The 20,145-nt window shown below is 37.4% G+C and overlaps 1 protein-coding gene across 2 annotated transcripts in view; it reads right to left on the minus strand.

The window, feature by feature from the left end:
• Window positions 1-20,145, minus strand: part of cntn1a (contactin 1a) — an 82,025-nt gene that overhangs the window by 21,017 nt on the left and 40,863 nt on the right. The window contains exons 2-12 of one of the 2 annotated variants that reach the window (XM_053483461.1): window positions 19,140-19,262; window positions 18,167-18,190; window positions 9,637-9,763; window positions 8,770-8,951; window positions 8,253-8,348; window positions 7,934-8,140; window positions 5,405-5,507; window positions 5,030-5,211; window positions 3,925-4,049; window positions 3,252-3,369; window positions 2,351-2,501 (exon numbers count right to left, since the gene is read on the minus strand). In XM_053483461.1, the coding sequence (XP_053339436.1) occupies window positions 2,351-2,501; window positions 3,252-3,369; window positions 3,925-4,049; window positions 5,030-5,211; window positions 5,405-5,507; window positions 7,934-8,140; window positions 8,253-8,348; window positions 8,770-8,951; window positions 9,637-9,763; window positions 18,167-18,190; window positions 19,140-19,194 (1,370 nt within the window). In that variant the 5' untranslated portion in view covers window positions 19,195-19,262. Of the gene's footprint in view, window positions 1-2,350; window positions 2,502-3,251; window positions 3,370-3,924; window positions 4,050-5,029; window positions 5,212-5,404; window positions 5,508-7,933; window positions 8,141-8,252; window positions 8,349-8,769; window positions 8,952-9,636; window positions 9,764-18,166; window positions 18,197-19,139; window positions 19,263-20,145 lie in introns of both variants that reach the window. The other variant, XM_053483456.1, reaches the window with a different exon arrangement.

Raw genomic sequence — 20,145 nt, forward strand, 5'->3', positions numbered from 1 at the left:
ATTAGCTTTTAGTGTTTTTTCAAAAACTTTAACATGTGTAAAAAACACTCACAAATACATGACTCCAAGGTAAAGGTAAGGTCTAAAGCTATTCAAATGTTTAAGTTTTATTTCGGCATAATAGTTTTTTACAATATTCTGCACCTAAGCAAAATTCATGGTACTAGTTATAAGACTATATTTAAGTAAAACTGGGACATTTGACTACATAGAATAACATGACACAGTTATGAGAGTAAAAACCCCCATGTATTTTTTTATATGATCCCGTTACACTTATGCATGTATCCCAGAGTTTCAATGATGCTTAAATACTATAAAGGTAAAAGTTTTCTCAATACTCTGAGCCATGATCGGAAATTCCAGCCTCCAAGGAACTCCTTTAACCATGTGGACCTTCCCAAACATGTGGACATGGCTTGGAGTGAGGTCAGGACTGTACTGGGGATGAGGCAATAACTTCCAGCTGAGTTCCTTTCCTTTGCGAGTGCCATTTATAAATGATTGTGTGTGCAGTTCCCACAGTTGGTGATAGGTTGTCCCTTGATTTTCAAGGATCAGAAATCCTACTCGCTGAACGTTCACTGGAATGACTGCAGTTGGCCCTGAGTCACCTCAGCCAGAATCATCAATCATGGATGTACAGCCTTCTTTAAAACATCTGCACTATTTAAATCTATTGAACTATTTGAAGTCTTCTGTAAATGCCAATAGATTTTACATCTTCATTTGAGATTACACAATCATATGAGAAACCCGGTTTGTCTTAAACACCCCTCAAGGCAGTTTGCATCCAATATTTAGGGATGTCCATAGCTAGACTTTTGAAAGAATACCCTAAAACTGATATTTATGTCCTATGGAATTCAAATTCTATTTAATTGCACTGTTTAATACACAGCAGGGGTCCCAGTCTGTGCATCGCATACAGTTAAAACTTATCCGAGTACTTATGCTAGTTAATAAACAACATGCATTATCAAATATATTTTAAACAATATCTACTGCAATGCTACGGTAAGCTACAGTGCCCAAAACATTTCTTATTAAATTTTTGTTTAAAATATTCAGAGAATTTAATCATAAAGCCAGCAATGTTTATAGAATCAAAACGTAACTGCAGGGTATCATTACACCCCTGCTACACTGTTGTTTCCTCGATTATTTGCTCATTTTGACAGGGTTGCTATGCCTGCTTCGAATAGAGGCTCAAAATGAGACAATACTTATTCACCTTCTAAACATCTTATTTTGTATTAAATATATATACTCAGCAAAAAAAGAAACGTCCTCTTTACTTTCAACTGTTTTTACTTTCAGTACACTTAATGTGTAAAAATTTGTATGAACACTAAAAGAGTCAACACCATAAGACATAAACTAAAAATGTTTCCCAATGTGTCCCTGAATGAAGGGAGGCTCAAAATCAAAAGTACCAGTCAGTATCTGGTGTGGCCACCAGCTGCTTGAAGTACTGCAGTGCATCTCCTCCTCATGGACTGCCTATTGCGGACAGTCTGAGCACTGATGGAGGGATTGTGTGTTCCTGGTGTGACTCGGGCAGTTGTTGTGGCCATCCTGTACCTGTCACGCAGGTGTGATATTCGGATGTACCGATCCTGTGCAGGTGTTGTTACACGTGGTCTTCCACTGCGAGGATGATCAGCTGTCCTTCCTGTCTCCCTGTAGCGCTGTCTTAGGTGTCTCACAGTGCGGACATGGCAATTTATTGCCCTAGCCACATCAGCAGTCCTCATGCCTCCCTGCAGCATGCCTAATGCACGTTCACGCAGATGAGCAGGGACCCTGGGCATCTTTCTTTGGGTGTTTTTCACAGTCGGTAGACAAGTCTCTTTAGTGTCCTGCGTTTTTAGAACTGTGACCTTAAATGCCTACTTTCTGTAAGCTGTTAAGGTCTTAACGACCATTTCACAGGTGCATGTTAATTAATTGATTATGGTTAATTGAACATGCATGGAAAACATTGTTTAAACCCTTTACAATAAAGATCTGTAAAGTTATTTGGATTTTTACAACATTGTTGAAATACACAGTCCTGAAAAAGGGACGTTTCTTTTTTTGATGAGTATATATATATATATATATATATATATTTAAAACACTTTGCTTTCGATTTGTGCAGTGGGTTGGGACGATGTGCACCATATTCTTTTTAGCATATTTGCCAGAGGATTACTGTTTGTTTGTTTTTTTCCTTTCAGTTTTTTATTGTTTGACATACACCACCAGTATTATTTTTACTTTTTATATTGTGATGTTCAAAAGAACTTCTTGTAGGTAGGTTTAGAGCTTGTTTTAATAATCCTATATATAAGGGCTCATCTCCTACCTGCTGGAATTAGAGAGCAGCTCTGTGCTTTTGCTCCAGGATAACGTGGGTCTGGGTGCCGCTTTAGGTTTGCACTCAATTACTACACGGCTGTTCTTCGCTCCAAGCAGCCTCTGCTTAACTGGGTTGAGCTCAAATGAAGGAGCGCCCACTGACAACATAAAACATCAACAATGTGTCACAGCACATAGGTTCATTACAATAGGACAGACACAGAAAGGTCTATAGGAATGAACATATTACAGTATGTCTAACTGATTATCTACTAGATGCTAATCCTCTTGTATTGGACATGGGAAAGCTATAAGCAAAGATAAACAACTTACTGTATGTTACATTAATAAATGAGGAAAAACTGTGACTTGTATATGTATTCAACTGCCTCTATATTTTCTACATTTTGTAGCGTTACCACAATGGAGTGTCATATTGAGGTCATGTGACACAAGCATTGATGCCTTTTAATTCCTAAAGGCAGCTGGTCGTACAAGAACTAATTTAGATCAGGTTTCACACGATTTCAGGGTGGCAGCAGTGTTGCTGATAGGAAGATCAGGGGTTCAAGCCCTGAAAACAAGCCACTCTGGGACCCATAACCCTATGCCCAAACAAAATACCCAGATGCAGGTCATCCTCAGTGCCAGACCCAAGCCTGGATATACAGTATGGGTGGTTTTGTGGTAGGAAGGGGAATCATTGCTGATTGAATGAACCAAAGAAAGGTAAAAAGCCCAAGGAAAAAAAGCAACTTCACATTTTATTATTTGTAAATAACTTTATGCGGCAGTTTGGGAAATTACTGGGGAGATGCAAAGTCATGTACTGAATATTTTTTTGGCTTTCAAAGGCATCATTATAGGGTCCTAATCCTAACAGCCTGACCTAACTTAAAGCAACTTACCAAAGACTCGCAGTTCAGCATTGGCATGAATCACTCCATGGCGGTTCTCAGCAATGCACTGATACATCCCAGAGTCATCAGGTGTCAGGTCTGTGAAGTGCAACTCATGCTTTCCATACTGTTAAAGTAAATAAACAATAATTTCTTAATCATTCTGACAAGTTTTAAGATCAGTGAACTCCATGAACCCTTTTAAAAGAGGGCATTATTTGTAAGCCTTTACTGAAAGTTTCATTGATACTGAGGCTGATCTGCATGCAGAGTGTGTTCGGAGGGTAGCTCCTGCTGTGTTACACCCTCTGAATACACTCTCAGACTTCTGGAGCAGAGTGTTGCCATGGGTGTTTGTGCAATAGTGTCGGCACCCGTTTAGCATTGAGATAGAGTCTAGAGTTTGCCTCATTGATTCTGTGCTCTCGTTTGGAGAGCGGAGTATGCTTAAAGTCTGAACTGAAATGCAATTACAAACATTTCTCTGGCAGACACCAATCCACAGAGAGATTAAGATGTGTTTCTGTGCATATTTGTCATTCAACACTTTCCAAAACACTTAGACTACTGTGGAAAGTTGAAGTGCATTAGGTGGAGCATGGGCTCGATGGACATCCAAGAAAAAGCCACTCAAGCTGTTCTACTAATGATCTGAAAATAAAGAGAGGTTTAAGGGCCATACCATATGGCCATCCTTTAAGAAGTGTACATGAGGTTTGGGCTTTCCGCTGGTTACGCAGGACATGGTGTAGTCACTTCCAATGTCCCTCTCGCTACTGCTGATGTGCTCCACCCATTCTGGAGCAGCTGCAGGAGAAAAATTCTACATCAGCAAATATGTCCAGGCTGACTTGAACAAATACCAAATGTGGCACTTACACCATAACATTATGCTGTGTGGGAGCGGTTCTGCAGCTTAGACTATTACTGTATATTGAAATAAAACAACACACAAGTATAGCCAAATTTATCATCATCACACTGACAAAATTTACATGTGCAATCTTTATTTCTTTTACGTTTATCATATAAGTAAATATGTATACTACCAGAAATTATAGTTATTTTTAGAATCTCATGCCCCCTGACATTCAATTTCTACATTTGGATTTCTAACTGTGGAATTGGTAATTTTTTTAATCTTGAGCACAAATATATTATCTTGTGTGAACAAGTTATTCATTTTTCAACACTGCACATCATTTACGCACAAAGTAAATAGAACTAGAAATAGAAGTTAAAATCAAAAAAAAAAAAAAAGGCCTTCATGTTCCAAGTATTCATTGTAAAGTAATGTCCTGTAATGTCATGTAATTGCAAATAACCCAACTATTTTCATGCAAAAGCCTAGCATTCCTATAAACTTTTGCAGATAAATAACCTGGGAGCACAAGATTTAAAATGATAATAATAATAATAATAATAATAATAATAATTGGGACTATTATTATGTATATTAAAATGTACGTACATACATACATACATACATACATTTGTGACTGAATACCGTAGTTATGTCCATGCCACAGTAAAGTTCACGTTTTAGCTTAAATTAGTTTATTTTGCTTATATAATTATTTAAGGTTTATTTTACACTTTTTTGGACCAGCATCCTATTTACTTGATACACATGTATAACTGATTCTCATTTTAGATGTGTAGAATTACCATGAACCCACAATCTTTATAATCTTTACTATACATTTATTTAAGTGAGTAATTTTCACAAATAATTACATGCTTAAAGGCTCCAAGTCCAGAGAACCTTCTCCTCACATCTGCCCTACCTTCCACAAAGAGGTTTGCTTTGTGCCAGTCTTTGCCTTTAGAGTTGAGAGCCTCACACTCATAAACCCCCTCGTCCTCATATTGCACATTAAAGAGGTGCAGAAGTCCACCTGCCATGCTGATCTCATGGTGGACAGGCAGTGCCCCGTCCACCTTCCTCCATCGGATCTGCGGAATGGGACTGAGCCAAACAGTTACATGTATTGCAAAAGATAGAAAAAAATATTGGAATTAATTTGTCTTTTAAAGGAAAAAAACAGGCAAATCTGTGTTGTATTATTAATTACGTTACTTAAACCTGAGCATAAATGAACTTTCTAGTTTTTTCTTAACTATGTTATGTTTTTAAACTCTTATAAAGTAAATGAACTCACTTTCCTAATGCGAAACACTCCAGGGTGATGTTCTGTCCAACAAGCGCATACGTGTCCGGAAACTTCACTTTTATATCGGCTGCATACTTCCGAACAGAACCTCCTGGAGACAGTAAACAGTATACCCATGCTGAATCATCTGTTTTTTACAGGCCATTTCCTGCATAAGCCTCTGGCTCCAAACGCACATTACTCCTGTTATATTGAAATGCATGACACACACTGTTGTTCTATATCAGTCTAGATGGCAGGCTTGGTTCAGAGCATTTCAACTCAAAATATTTGGATATGGAATAGCAGATAAGGCATGCTGCGCGAACACATAAATACATACATTGAAGAACGGCTTTAAATGTGGGGCAAGGTGAAGCTTAAGGCTTGTGTCCTTCTACTGTAATGAGTCATGGGTGAGGTGATGCAAGAAGGAATAGAAGATGTTATGTGTAGGGAAATTAAATATGATAGGCTCTGCACTGCGTGCTCTTCCAAAATATACTTCCTGATTATAATTAACTCTCCGGCCACTATCATACTATAAAACGACCAGTGTCCAGGTAGTTAGAATAAAATAGCATTTCAACTAGCGCACTAACATTATATATGAAGTCTAACAAGATGTAAGGTTCTCTGAGTGCATGGTGCTAATTTAAAATTAAATCAGGTTAGACAAACTGGAGACTGTCAGACTGTTTTTAGGCAAAATGTTTCCGCTTACTCATGCAAGCCCTGTGTCAGAACACAAATAAGGAATAATTGATGGACCCACATAAAGACCTCCAGGGAACAGAAAAAACGCTTCCAAATGTCTTGCCTTGATTCTGCTCCTTCCAGCTTTATACAAACAGACACACAAAAGACTCTTGACTGGTTAAGCTGTTGTTTCTGCCTCAGTGGCAAAAGCATAATCAATCACCATTTCCATGCAGTACTGGCTGCCTTAGCAAAGTGGCACTGCAATGACAGCTTAGTGATTTAAATAGGCCATAGCCACACTGTCACATTCCTTTAAATAATGCAATTAAATCAAACAGCAGGACTTTGTTTTAAATGGTTTTATGTTTGTTCTTCTGAATGAAAGATTTAGACAAACAGAACACATCAGTGTGATGATGAATATGAATTTGTGTTTTTTATATTTGTTAGGGTTTGTTTTTGCTTTTGACAGAAAAAGAAACTGTTGGCTATTTATCTCAATGAGTTAGAATATTGTCTGTATAAGCCCAGGATTAACACACAGTGATAAACATTTTCTGACTGATATTGTCACTGATAATATCACTGCCTTGCATAAGTATTCCTTTCCTTAAACATTTATCCTTTTTCTACTAATCTATTCACACAATGTCTACTGTAACATTTAACATATTTTATATTTTAATAAGACACAATAATTATTCAAATGTTGCTGTTGGTATTTTGGCTGCAGTCGTCAAGGGGTCGCCCCAGCGGACCATCCGATCTGCACACAACTTGGCACAGGATTTACCCCGGATGCCCTTCCGGATACAATCCTTTCATTTTTATCCAGACTTGGGCACTTGGGCAACCCAGGCCTTCTGCATGGCAGGCAAAATATCTACAGTACCACTGAGTCACTAATTCCTAATGGAACGATTGTTTAAATAAAAAGCAGACAGATACCTACTGAAACAATCAGGCAACTGCCTAATTACAGCTGCATGTCTTTTATCAGTTTTCTTGAGATTTTTGGCCACTCATCTTAGCAAAATTACTTAAACACAGAATTGATTGGGGCTAAAGATGAGCATTAATTTGAAACTGTTTATACAGATTTTCAATCAGAATGAAGTCTGAGATTTAAATAAAAAAATCAAATCACAGATAAATTCAAGGTTGGCTTTTAAACTTCTATCTCCTTAAGTAACTGCTTTTAAGTCGATCTGAGTTGCCTCTAAACTGTCCACGTTGTGTTTCGATCTTTCATTACTCCTGGTTTACATAAGCACTTAAACAGAGCTTCTGTCATTGCACTGACTCACCTCCCCATTTTGTTAATGGCTAATGCAAGCTGCAAAGCTAACTAGCATCTAAAACAAGGCTGAATCCCAAAACCATCTCTAACCCCTGAACAAGGGCACTATTTGGTTGTTGGAACAAGTGATTCTACATGGTGAACTAACTTTCCATTTTACACTATATGAACAATTCATTAGCTTAGCGAGGCTATTCTAAAGGGGAGTAAGTGGAGACATACTGTAAAGAGAAACCTACATGATTTAAAGAACCATCCACCACCTTCATGATTTATTCTCCTCACCTTTTGGCTACATAGTACTGGTAAGAATTTAAAATTAACTTCACCCCTCATTAGAACTTGTTAAAAGGTTTCACAGCAGGATGAATAATGGTGAATATTTATGCAATAAATTATTATTTAGTCTATTTCAGTTTAAGTTCTTAACAACTGCTTAATATTAAAATGTTAAAGAAGTATGAATACTTATGTAAGGCAATGTAAGGCACTGTAACCATCTAAAATGTACAGTAAAATAAAAAGGAAAGGCATACGTTCAGTCTGTGGGACTAAAGGGATAAACTTGCTGAAGACACTCTTAGCGATAGATAAGCTGGAGACGAAGCAGGAGTAGTTGCCACTGTCGGAAGCCTCTACTTTAGCAATGTAGAGATTTCCTGTGGTCTGGGAGACAAAGCGTCTCTTATCCAGCGGGACAAAAATGGGAAATTCATTCAGCATCCAGCGGAAGGTAAGGTCATCTACACAAATAAGAAAACACAGTTAATCATGCCAAGACTCATCAACATTATAATTTATGTGTATCTGTGAGTGAAATATTATAAAGGTATTATATACTGTATAAGAATGGACCTGGGAAATGTGGAGGAGGAGCACATAACAGCACCACTCCCTGACCCTCTCTCACACGAACAGCTTCTCTTTCTTCTGTGGAAAACATGTCGAGATCTAGGGGTAAACAGAATTAAATAGCTTTTAGTCCACTTCACAAATATCGTCATTACAGCCTTCTGCAAAGCTACAGTACTAAGGTGACCTTCCTGAAAAATAGCACACTTACTACAAACAAAAGGTCTAAAAAAGCAATTTTGCATAATATGCATCGTCATCATTTCATTTCCATTATCATTAGAACCCATGGTTCAGCATAACCTACACAAGCATTTAAAACTGTTGACACCAGAAATTAATTCCCAACTCTCGTCATCGGAGGTTGCCCAGAGCTAATAGGCATAAGCTTGGTTTTTTTCTAAATGCTACCTACGTGTTTATGTAAAGCTGAATAAAGGACAAAAAGCCCAAGGTGGATTTAGCAGAACAAATGCAGCATTACATAAGGGCATTTCTTGGCCCTGGCACCATCACTCACATCCAAACTGAATAGACGCCTCTCGACTGATGATGGTGCCGAACTTGTTTGTTGCCAGGCAGGAGTAATTCCCAGCATGGGTGCTCTTATCAGGATTGCTGATGACCAGATTTCCTCCCATCAGGCTGTAGTGGTTGTTACCCTGCTCCGGGATCTCAATGTCCCAGCTATTCAGCTTCCACCTGCAAACAGGGAGGAGATAAAAATAAAATAAAAAAACACATGCATGCTGTCATTCCACATGGAACTGACAAATAAAAAATGTACACTGGTAATTTATATTAGATAAAGTGTAGATCTTTCCAAATATAGGCTAGCCATGGCTTTTTGCACAAATATTATATTCCTCCATCTGTTTTGGCTGCCGACCCTGTAGCCTGTGGGTGCTCTTGAAGTAAAGCCAGGTCAACAGGAAATGAGCTAGAGATGCTAAATCTCCTTCCTTCTCCAAATGGAATCTGACTTTTAGGGCAGCCTAAGATGGAATAATTGTAGCCGGAGAGGAGATGGAGGGGAAAATTTAATTAGGAAGGATGGGTGCTGAGAGGGTCAGGGTTAAAGCGGGTTAACGAAAGGGTCAAACCCCTGTTAGAAATAAAGTGTAAGGATATACAAGGGTCAAGGGCTAGAGCTTTAGAATAGGGCAAAGAAGCATGAGACCAGCTCAGTAAAATAGATGAGGAGGCCCACAAAGACATGATTAATGATCCTACACCTACAGTAGGTAATGATGTTCCATGTAAAAACTGTAGCAGTGCTATGTGAATCCTACTGCAACAGAGCAGAAATGCAAAGGAGCATTAAGAGCACATGCTTTGCTTCCAATAAAAGTGAAGCCCAGCACAGACAGTTAGAAGCGTATGTTACTTGTATGTGGCAGGTGGGCTGGCTCGTGCTCTGCAACTCATGATTATCTTGTCCTCCTGAGACTCCTCGGGGTAGATGGTGTCAATTGGCTGCTCCTCAAAGACAGGTCCATAGCCCGAGGAATCGTCTGTAAGATATATGCAAATAAAGAAATTTGTGCAAAAATTTGAGATAACATAAATATTTTCTCAAGGTTACTTTTGGCTACATAGTACTGGTAATAATGTAAAGCTACTTTCACAAATCTTAATTATACTAACTATATTGCTAACTGTTGGTTGGTCGCTCTGCCAGTTAGTTAGTTTGTTAGTTTTAAATTGTGAAAGGATATGTGTTGGTAAAGCAATATAACTGGCCTAAAAGAAGAAACAAATCATAATCTTTAAACAAATCGTTAAAAGACTCATCATCATACCATGTTTGAAGTTTTCTGTAAATTAATTTGGTATAATTTATGCATTAATTCACAAGAAATTTCATCAAAGGGCTCAGTTTGACTTGAATACCCCTTGTAAAAATAATTACATTTTTATTATCTGACATGAATAACTTCCTTTCCAACAGTAGCACAACATTTTACAGTAGTATTAAGTGAATGTTTATATTATTTATGAATCAGGACTATCACAATCACATATTTAGTTTATGCAAACGATAATGATAAAAAAAAATATATAATTATATATATATATATATATATATATATATATATAATATTGCTGTGTTCATAGTATATCCATGCATTTTTATGTTATTTCTTTAGATTTTTTTTTTTTTAGTTATTAGTCAAATTAAGAGAAATTTAGGATTTTCCTTTATTTTAAATATTTTTTTTGACAGTGTTTTTTTAAGTGTAACTGCAAATGCCAGTCACTAGCCAGTGACACTCTAACATGCGTTTTTTAATGCTGTATACAACTAAATACCTGCCTTGTCTCAGGTACTAACTGCTAATTTAAACTGAGGTACATTTACCTGCTTTGGGTAATTCCATGCAGAGCACTTAAATAAATAACAGTAAATCTCTCTAACAATTGTTTACTGCTAGAATAGTACACATGACGCAGCATATTTATATATATAAAACCTATCCAAAAGACACTAAAATAAACAGGATGTCTTGTGCCATCACTCATATTCACTACTGTTCTAACTACTGTTCAATGTTCATTAGTAATGTTGATAGCTAGCACCGTTTCAAAAACTACTGTCTGAAACACTGACTTCAATCAACCTGCTGACTGGATTACCGACATGCCAGGCTAATTATGCTCTGCCAGGCATTAGTGAGGCAAACATCAAACGCCGGTCTACAGCGAGGCAGACATAAATAAGACGAATAACTAATGAGCCAAATGGAGCTCCTGCGAATCCTTATATCCAGACTGTGTATGTGTGTGGATGAGGCTTAAGCTCTGTGTATGCATATTCAGAATGCTTTCACTGTCATGACTATGCTTACAATCCCTCAACATTTTTAAGTTTAATATTACAACTAAACATGTGTTTAATGTATATATTGTATAGATTTAATAAATTTTAAGATGAAGGAAACATCCTTAAATGTGCATTAGACATTGACAGGGGCTACAAAAGAGCAGAAACTTGGTCTAATCCTCCTACTAAGAGCAAATGATGCTGAAATGCAGTATTTTGATGAGGTCTTTTTTTCAAAGAGAGAAATAGGAGGGGTATGTGTGAGTCAAATTTGGACTTGTATAAAACACATTATCCCTTATCCCAATGCTCAGATCCCATCAAGGTAGAAATGTACTGCCTGCTGATCGAACTGCCTGCTTTACGTTTGAAACCCTGGCCTCTCAGGAACTCCTTTAATGGCACAAACATGTTGAAATGGCTTTGGAGCAAGGTCAAGATTGTACAGGGAATTTGACACCAACTCCCAGCTGAGTTTCTGTTTCTTTATGTACAGTTCCCACAGACAGATGTTTCTTGGCAACAAGTATCCATAGATTTTAAAGAATCACTCCCTGAATGCAGTGGGCTCTGTGCCATCTCAACTCGGATTCTCATTTACAAATGTACGGACAAAGTTTGCATCATTCAAATGTTTTACTGTGGCTAAGAGTCTCATAACCATACTGTGCTTGAAGTCTCCTGTAAATGTCAATCTGTTTTACAGCTTTATTCAGCAGAAATTTCATCACAAGTCCCGGTTTGCCTTGTAATAATGATGTGAGAGGTGGAAAAAAAGAGACAGATGGCAGGGAGTTGTGTTCGACAGGGCACAGAGAGCAGAGCACGAGAATAGCAAGCAACTTCAGCTCTCTTCCTCTGACATTTGTGGGCTTTGGATTGATATATACAATGTTCTTGGCTGTGATTTAAAATGTTAAATAAAAAAAGAAAACCAAGCAACCAATTTTAGTAACAATTAAATAGAGCCGCAGCCATCACTGATGCTCTGATTTACTGAACGATTTCATCATGGAGCCAAGCAAAGGTCCTACTTTGTCGTCTGAGAAAACTGTGTCATCTGTGTCAAATGAAACCAATTCAACAATAAAACAGAACAACAACACAACAATCACAAGTCTTTTAAATATAAATCACTGCAATAAAAGCTAACCAAATAAAAATAGATGAAGATGATTATTTTAATAACTGATATGCAATTCTAAAATATTTTATTTAAAATTTTCAGATGAAGAATTTTTTTAATGCAATAATTAGAAAAGTTTTATATGATTTATAAAATCATTAGTCACTTAATTTCTTTTGTTTTAAAAATAAAAAACACTTCAGTTTATTCACGCTAACAGTAAAGGCCCCTTCACACTGCGAACAAGACCATGAAGTTCCCACTGTGTCCTAAAAATAATAAAGAAAGCAACGAGTTAAAATGGAAAAATGAGCATTGAGTCTACTTTCTAGCCACGTCCCTGTCGGGTTCTCAATGCGTCTGTCACGCTGTCACTAATTTCTTATCATGAACATGATCATGCGCTCACCAGTGAGATCTAACCAATTTATTACTTTGTCTGATCAGATCACAAGACGCGCTTAGCAGGCGTTTATTACATATTTACTACGCTGTTATTGTCTCCGACAGGTTGGGATAAACACTGACACATGCAGTGATTTTCATTACAAAGTGATAGTGTGAGGAATTGGATCTAGTATTTAGACTAAATTTTCTAAACATGACATAAGCATGTGGTAAGCACTACAAAAATGTAATATGAATGTAACGTGATCTTCTGCAATGTGGCATGGAGAACTCCATTGACAAAGTAACAACAAAGTGACATCCTTATGACAACGCCATCTCTCCCATCTGGGCCATGCATGCTTGCCATAAAAATGCCTAAAAGGTGTTCCTTACATGATAACTTGGTCAATGCCGTCATTAATACCTGTATATCCTTCTTAGGTTCATCCAGCATCTTGCATTGACCACTTCCTCACCAGTATTTTTTGAACATGTCCAAAAAATTTGTGCAGCTCTATATAAGTTCTTACTTCCTTCACCAAAATTTGTGGATGTAGTGGGAACATAAGTCATAATAAAGTTTATCATACTGTAGGCTTTCCTAATTTTAATAATTACTCTGTGACTGCTCCTTTTTGCCCACATATTGTCTACACACATTACTGTATTCTGTAGGTGTGCTGTGTATTGGTTAACACATTCAGATGACTTTATATTTTTAGAGTAACTCATTTCAGAGCTTGTGCCAAACGTAAATAATTTTTTTTTACTCAGAACATTTACTCAGAGTGGCATATAAAATATTTCCTTGCAATCAGAGGTCACAATCACCTAACCTCTAACCGCCATTTAATTGATTTGTTCTAGTTTTACAGGATATACAGTAGCAGCAGACGAAGTCAGGCTTCACAGGGATTCAGTGAGTAGCTTTGGTACCTCACAGCTCCCGGAACCAATGTTTAAGTGTTAGATTGGATTACTATCTGTAAGGAGTTCTGATTGTGTCTGGGAGGGTTTTCTCTAGATTCCATCCCAACCTAAAAAAATCCCAACTTTTCCTTCCATCCCAATTTGCTACAATTTTCTTTCTTTCTTTTTACAACTAACAAAATTCACAGACATTTATTAAATACTTTTCTATAATGAAAAATTCTATCACCTAAACCCATCAGAAAAGTCTATAGAAACGACGGCCGTCTCTCCAGAGATAAGAAGCATTAGTTGCCCGATGTGTCTGATGGATGATGGCCCTTACTATACTATCATATAAATAAAATCCAACTGAAAATAAGGTGACAGTTTTTACAAAAGTAAGAATGCAAGTATTACACCTGCCCATTGAGCATCGCCAATCTGCTCTGAAGATTCCCAAATACAAATGCTATAACGGAATAATCTGAATTAGTTATATGTGAGTCTGACAGTCGGGAATTACCTTAGGCAATACATATTTACTGTATACACTGCAAAATAATCCTCTGTATCTAATATTACAATTTCAGAAACCTATTTGCTCATAATACAAAAAACACATTAGATTATGCAAACCAGACAAAAATTTGGCTCTAAAATATAATGCTTGTTTTACAGTTAAACAGTTAGTTTTAACTCACATTGATTGAAGCAATAAAACATGGTTCTACATATGAATAGTTCTTTCTGAATAAAGAATTTTACTTAGCAACCCAGTTCTCTGTTAAATAACAGGCAAATAATGGGGTTGTGCGAATATGAACACAGTACAGGCTTAATCAATCATCCAGTGACTGCCAATCCTCGGTTGTCAGCAGTGCAAAAGGATTCACTAATCAAGTTATAACTAGCAGGAAGACCAGTTATAGCTGAGGAATAGGTAATGGGAATAATTCTGTAAAGATATATATAATACATTTATTTACATTTAAATGTTTTTATATATATAAAACATATATTTCTGGAATTATTACCATAAACAAACCTATTGTTTTTGTAGAGCTAGCAATAGAAAACAAGATCTAATAAAATTTCCACCATCTCCTTTAAATCCCATGAGCCAGTCCTATGCAAACTGCTTTTTTGGACCCATTATTGCACTCATATTTATGGCAGGACCTTTCAATGCCAAGCTTTAGTCCACACATGACAATGACAAAAGCCATGATTATAACAAGAAAAACACAATTTATCACAACATTTATAAAACATATAAAGGTAATATAAAAAATAACTTAGCCTAATTATGCGAAAGCTGTTCAAGTCAAACCAGGACATTTAATTGTGCAGAATAACGGAACACAGGTATGAGAAGTAAAAACTCACTTTAGTTCTCCATATAATCCCCTGCTACACCAATGTACTTTTAATTTCTCAGTATGCAGGAGTCATGATCAGACTGCTGGCTTAACGTCTGAAACGCTGGAACTCCTTTAATGGCCTAAACATGTGGAAAAGGCTTAGAGCAAGGTCAAGACTCTACAAGGATGTGGCAATAACCCGCAGCCGAGTTCCTGTAATATGCAAGGGGTGTTGGTGAGTGATTGTGTGTACAGTTCCTATTGATAGATGCGCCTCTATCGCAAGATGGCAACAAGTTATCCGTTGATATTCAAGGATCAGGCGTTCCCATTCGCTGAATGCAGTTTTACACCTTCATCCACAAGAAATTTCATCACAAGTCCCAGTTTAATTTGAACTATAATTCTATTATAATAGGACTCAAAAATATCAACATAACTAATTTTATCCATTACAGAGTTTGCAAGATAAACTTAATTTCCCTGTTCATTTACAGTTCCTCTGAGACCACTGATCACAGCATCATCCATGCTGATCAACATGTAGTGTGTAAAATGAGAAGTTTTCCTCTCCTATTTAACTGGTCGTTAATCAAATTATCCACTTTAATTAGATAGAAAGTATTCAGACTATCTGTTTAATTCTGTTCCCAATAGTTGTGTAGACAGTATGCATTTTTTTCCTTCCTTTAATCAGATCTAACTGAGATTTTCAAAAACAGATTTAAACCGATCAAATCTTATGGATGCATGTATTGTAAATTAAGAAAAAACTAAAATTTACAAAACATCTTTTCATTAAGCATTAAAAATTAAACTCCGCTGCACGAACACAACTATAATTTACTTGCTATAAATTTGTAAAAAAACATAATATGAACCTAACCCAGACAAACTCTCTTAAAATCCATCATGTCTAAGCAGGATACCCTGGCCATTATGGCACTTCCCACATGATCTGACAGAAAAGCAACATTTCTGTTACTTTAAATTAAGTAAAAATAAGAAATGCAAGCAATAAGAAGACATGTCAGAAGGCAGCTATCACAGTAGCTCTTCAGGCTTTGAAGGGTACATATAGAGAAAGAGTCAAATGCACAAAAGGGATCAAAAGAAAAATGTCTGGCTGCCAAAGAACACGCAACCCTGTCAGGGCTTTGATGGAAAAATAGATGACTGCGCGTTTGGATGTGTGTTAGATCAGTGGACAAGCCAAATCCAAGAAAAATGGTACTGTAAGTAGGACTCACTCACTTACTCTCTCAACTTCTGTACAGCTTTATTCTGCATTTAGGGTTGCGGGGACCTGGAGCTTATCCTAGGAGGCTTAGAGCACGAAGCACGGTACACCCTGGACAGGGTGTCAACCCAACACACATACACACACACACTACAGGCAACTTTGGTAACGCCAATTAGCCTAACCTGCATATCTTTGGACTGTGGGAGGAAACCGGAGTATCCAGGGGAAACCCAGCAAGCACAAGGAGAACATGCAAACTCCATGCACACAGAAACAGGAATCGAGACTGGCCGGGTATCAAACCCGGACCCTGGAGGTGCAAGGCCACAGTGCTAACCACTACACCACCGTGCCGCCATAGGTAGGGCTACAGACAATGATAATAATAATAATAATACACATAATTTTCCGCAGTTTGGATTTCTAATTGAATGTGACTAATAATTTATGCCAGAGTGAAATTAATATAAACATCCTGTGCTGTTCCAGTCTGTTTACTTTTATTGCAGAGAGCCTGAAATTAAATGCCAGTAACTCAGAGTGCTCAGTCTCTGGAGCTGTAAGAAACCCAGCCTACAGCGTTGTTTACTCAGATGGCTGACTTTTTAGTACAAATATGAGCCTTCTTTTTCATTTATCCCCATCTTCTGGTGATGATTCATACCACAGAGTTACCAATAGCAAAAAAAGTGGTCATCTTTATAAGAGGGTAACCAACAAATCCTCTTTGAAAAGAATATCAGCGTCTCTAGACAGTCTTTGACAATCATCTAATCATATAAGTGTGTGGGTTTATGTATTAGGCAATTACAAGCTCAGATGAACAACATACTGTATAAGCCGAAAAATTAAGCCAAAAATAAACAAGTACCCGCTTACTTCTTTTACATGATTTAAGTAGGTAATTATCAGCCATTGATTAATAGATCATCAGCAGGTGTGTAGACGTCTATAAAAGAAAATGTTGCTGGTCTAAAACAGTCACGTGTGTGTTAACACAATGTCAAGTAGGAAAGACATAAGCAATGATGTTAGAAAGGCAACTGATGTGTTCATATTATAATGTAAAGTATAATGCCACCATGTTTGGTGAAACCATACAGCATTTCATGTCAAGCACAGCAGTGGAGAAGTAATGCTCTGGGCTTGTTTTGCAGCCACAGGACCTGGGCACCTTACAGTCACTAAGTCGATCAAACACTCTCTGTGTGCCAGTGCATTCTACAAATGTGAGGCCATCTGTCCAAAAGATAAAGCTTCGTTAAAATTGGGTCATGCAACAGGACAATGATCAGAAGCACACCAGAATAAATGCATTGGAATGGCCTTGTCAAAGTCCAGACCTCAATCCAACTGACATGTTGTGGTGGGACCCTAACAGAGCTGTGCATAAGCGAATGCCCAAAAACCTCGATGTACTAATGAATTACCAAAACAATGTGAGAGACTGGCAAAGGTTTAATTTTTGATAATTAAATAATGGTATAGTGAACAAAGTTATTTTTAATAGTTTGTCTGAGGTTGTCTTTATGTTTATATGCTAATACTAAGACCCGCTAAGATCTAAAGAGTTTTGCTGTTATTAAAAGAGGGGGCTTTTACACATGACTGTATTTGGGTCTTTAATCTACTGAATGTTCAATTATTGCAGCACTATCTACAGGCATCTTAAATCACTTGCCTTAGCAAGTTCTTATTTGAACTGAGATCGCTGTGATTGAGTAGTTGATAAACAACAATCATTTTTCTTACCTTTGGCTCATGCTGGATTGGCCAAAAGTCAATTCAAAAAGTCATTTAAACATTGAATTCCTTTTATATCCAAACCCTGAAATCAACAAATTAATTTAAACTTGTTTGGTCTGATCTGTCAAGAGATGCAATAGTACTGCGTCTTAGGTACTCAAGTCTCATCTTCATTATGTATGCTGCATTGAAACTGCATTAACTGGTACCCAGCCCATGTAAACTCATGATGGTCGATGGTAGTCTATGACAAACAATTGTGTTGATATCAGACACAGTAAATAGCCACTAAGACCAAATATTGATTATACTTACCAAAGATGCCAGGAACTTCACCATCTGCAGCTAGAAGAAAAATACATTTAAACAAAGGCTGATTTTATATTGATGAAAGATTGTCACAATCACATCCTCATTACTAGACTAAAAGCTAGTGCATATGTCTCTATATACTATATAAATATAATAGAAAAATTGTAAATTATCAGCTCGCAAGGGTTTTCCCATTCCCAGCTTTATGCTAGTATTGGCATAGATGTGTCATAATATATCTTTCCTTTTAATACGACACTAGCTAACTGTGTGCAGAAAAGGGCAGACAGTGTGTTCCTCTGAGAGCTGCACTTTGATGCCCAGCATTTTTTAAAGATCCCAATGGATGATTTCACATGTTTCTGAAGAAGCCTCTGTTATCCTTAATCTTAGCCCTAGCTATCATATGACAGCAGGAGAGTTCGTTGGTGAGAGTAAATTTGTCCACGACCAAATTATGGCGAAAAATGCAGGGAATTCCCCTGAAAAGAAAAAATAAAGCAATTTCCTTTGCTCGGTTTAATGCTAGAAAATTTCCCTAATAAAAGCAAAACCCGTGATATGAAACTCCTACAAAGGCAAAGATGCTATCCTTGCTATATTACACCCTGAAAGCAAGAAAGCAGCCAGTTTCATCTAAAATACAGACAGTAGGTAATATGATGCAGCTGTTTCTCATGGGCCCACCCGATGCCCTCTGTTTGGCATTCTCTCTGATGCTCTCGCTTAGGCCCAGTGAGCAGAGCTTTCTTCTTGCCGGATATGAAAGTGCTGTTCCTAATCAGTTGGATCGTCTCTTGATGGACTAATGTGAGACGACAGCCACATTCTAATCTCAATGCAATTAACCAGAGGCAGCAGACTGGGAGCACACCGCTGTGATGAATATAGAGGGAGAATTAGAAAACGAGCAAGAAATGAAAGCTGGAGAGGAGGAGGAGGGAAAAAAAAGAACATCATTGTGAGTAATACTCACGACTGGAGCAGAGTGCGAGTGACAGAGCGAGCAGGAGAGGCGTGGGATGATACATGGTTCTTGGGTGAAGGTGCTCCAAGATAAGGGCTTACTGCGGAAGCTGCTGTGACATTAGCAGGGTTCCTGAAAGCAAAGAGACAAGCATATTAATGTGAGTTTGAAAAAAATCTGAGATATACTGGAGGCTAATGTTACATTCTGAACTAATGAACCATGCAGTAGCTTACTGCTCAGTGCATAAAGAGTACTGTTCTAGGTGATGAACTGAAATAAACTAATCCCTTTCGGTTCTTATCAATAATATCCTGCAACGAAATGAAACTTGTTCTTCTAAAAAACAAAATGTTTCTAGATCATATATTGTTCTTGGATAAACAAATTTGTATTACAAAAGCAAGAACATGACTTTCCTAAACATTTGCAATATAAACAGACTACCTCAAGCAAAAGAATTTCTCTAAAATCATAACTGACATTTTGACAGGTAGGTTAGTGGCATGCTGAGGCAATACTGACAGATTTATTTAGCAACAGATGCTGTGGGGAATGTATGGGAAAATAAATCACAAACTGAGACTGATGCATTCAGCTGCTCAGTTGGCATCGAGAAATCTGTATCACCATAAAAAACAGTGAAGTGAGTCAAGAACACACTGGTGCACACTGTGAGATTTAGTTTGACCGATATAGATTGTGGTGACTGGTTCATGTGTGAAAATAAATTCTTATGCTCCAAGAAAGACTCTTTCACAATTTGAGTCCTGGTCATTTAGTTGATTCAGGTTATCAGCTGACTTTTATTTATTTATTTATTTATTTATTTAGCCACATGACTTGGCTGAGTGTAGACTTGACCAACGGAAGCAACCAAAGACCATGACACTGCCTCCAGAGACTTGTACAGTGGACTCTCTGCATAATGGGGGCATCACATCCTGCACTTCTCTTCTTACCCTGGCACACCTATTGCTCTGGAATTGGTGGACCACATGACCTTTTTCCATTG

The sequence above is a fragment of the Clarias gariepinus genome, chromosome 2 (genome assembly GCF_024256425.1).
Source record: "Clarias gariepinus isolate MV-2021 ecotype Netherlands chromosome 2, CGAR_prim_01v2, whole genome shotgun sequence".
NCBI classification, from domain to species: domain Eukaryota; kingdom Metazoa; phylum Chordata; class Actinopteri; order Siluriformes; family Clariidae; genus Clarias; species Clarias gariepinus.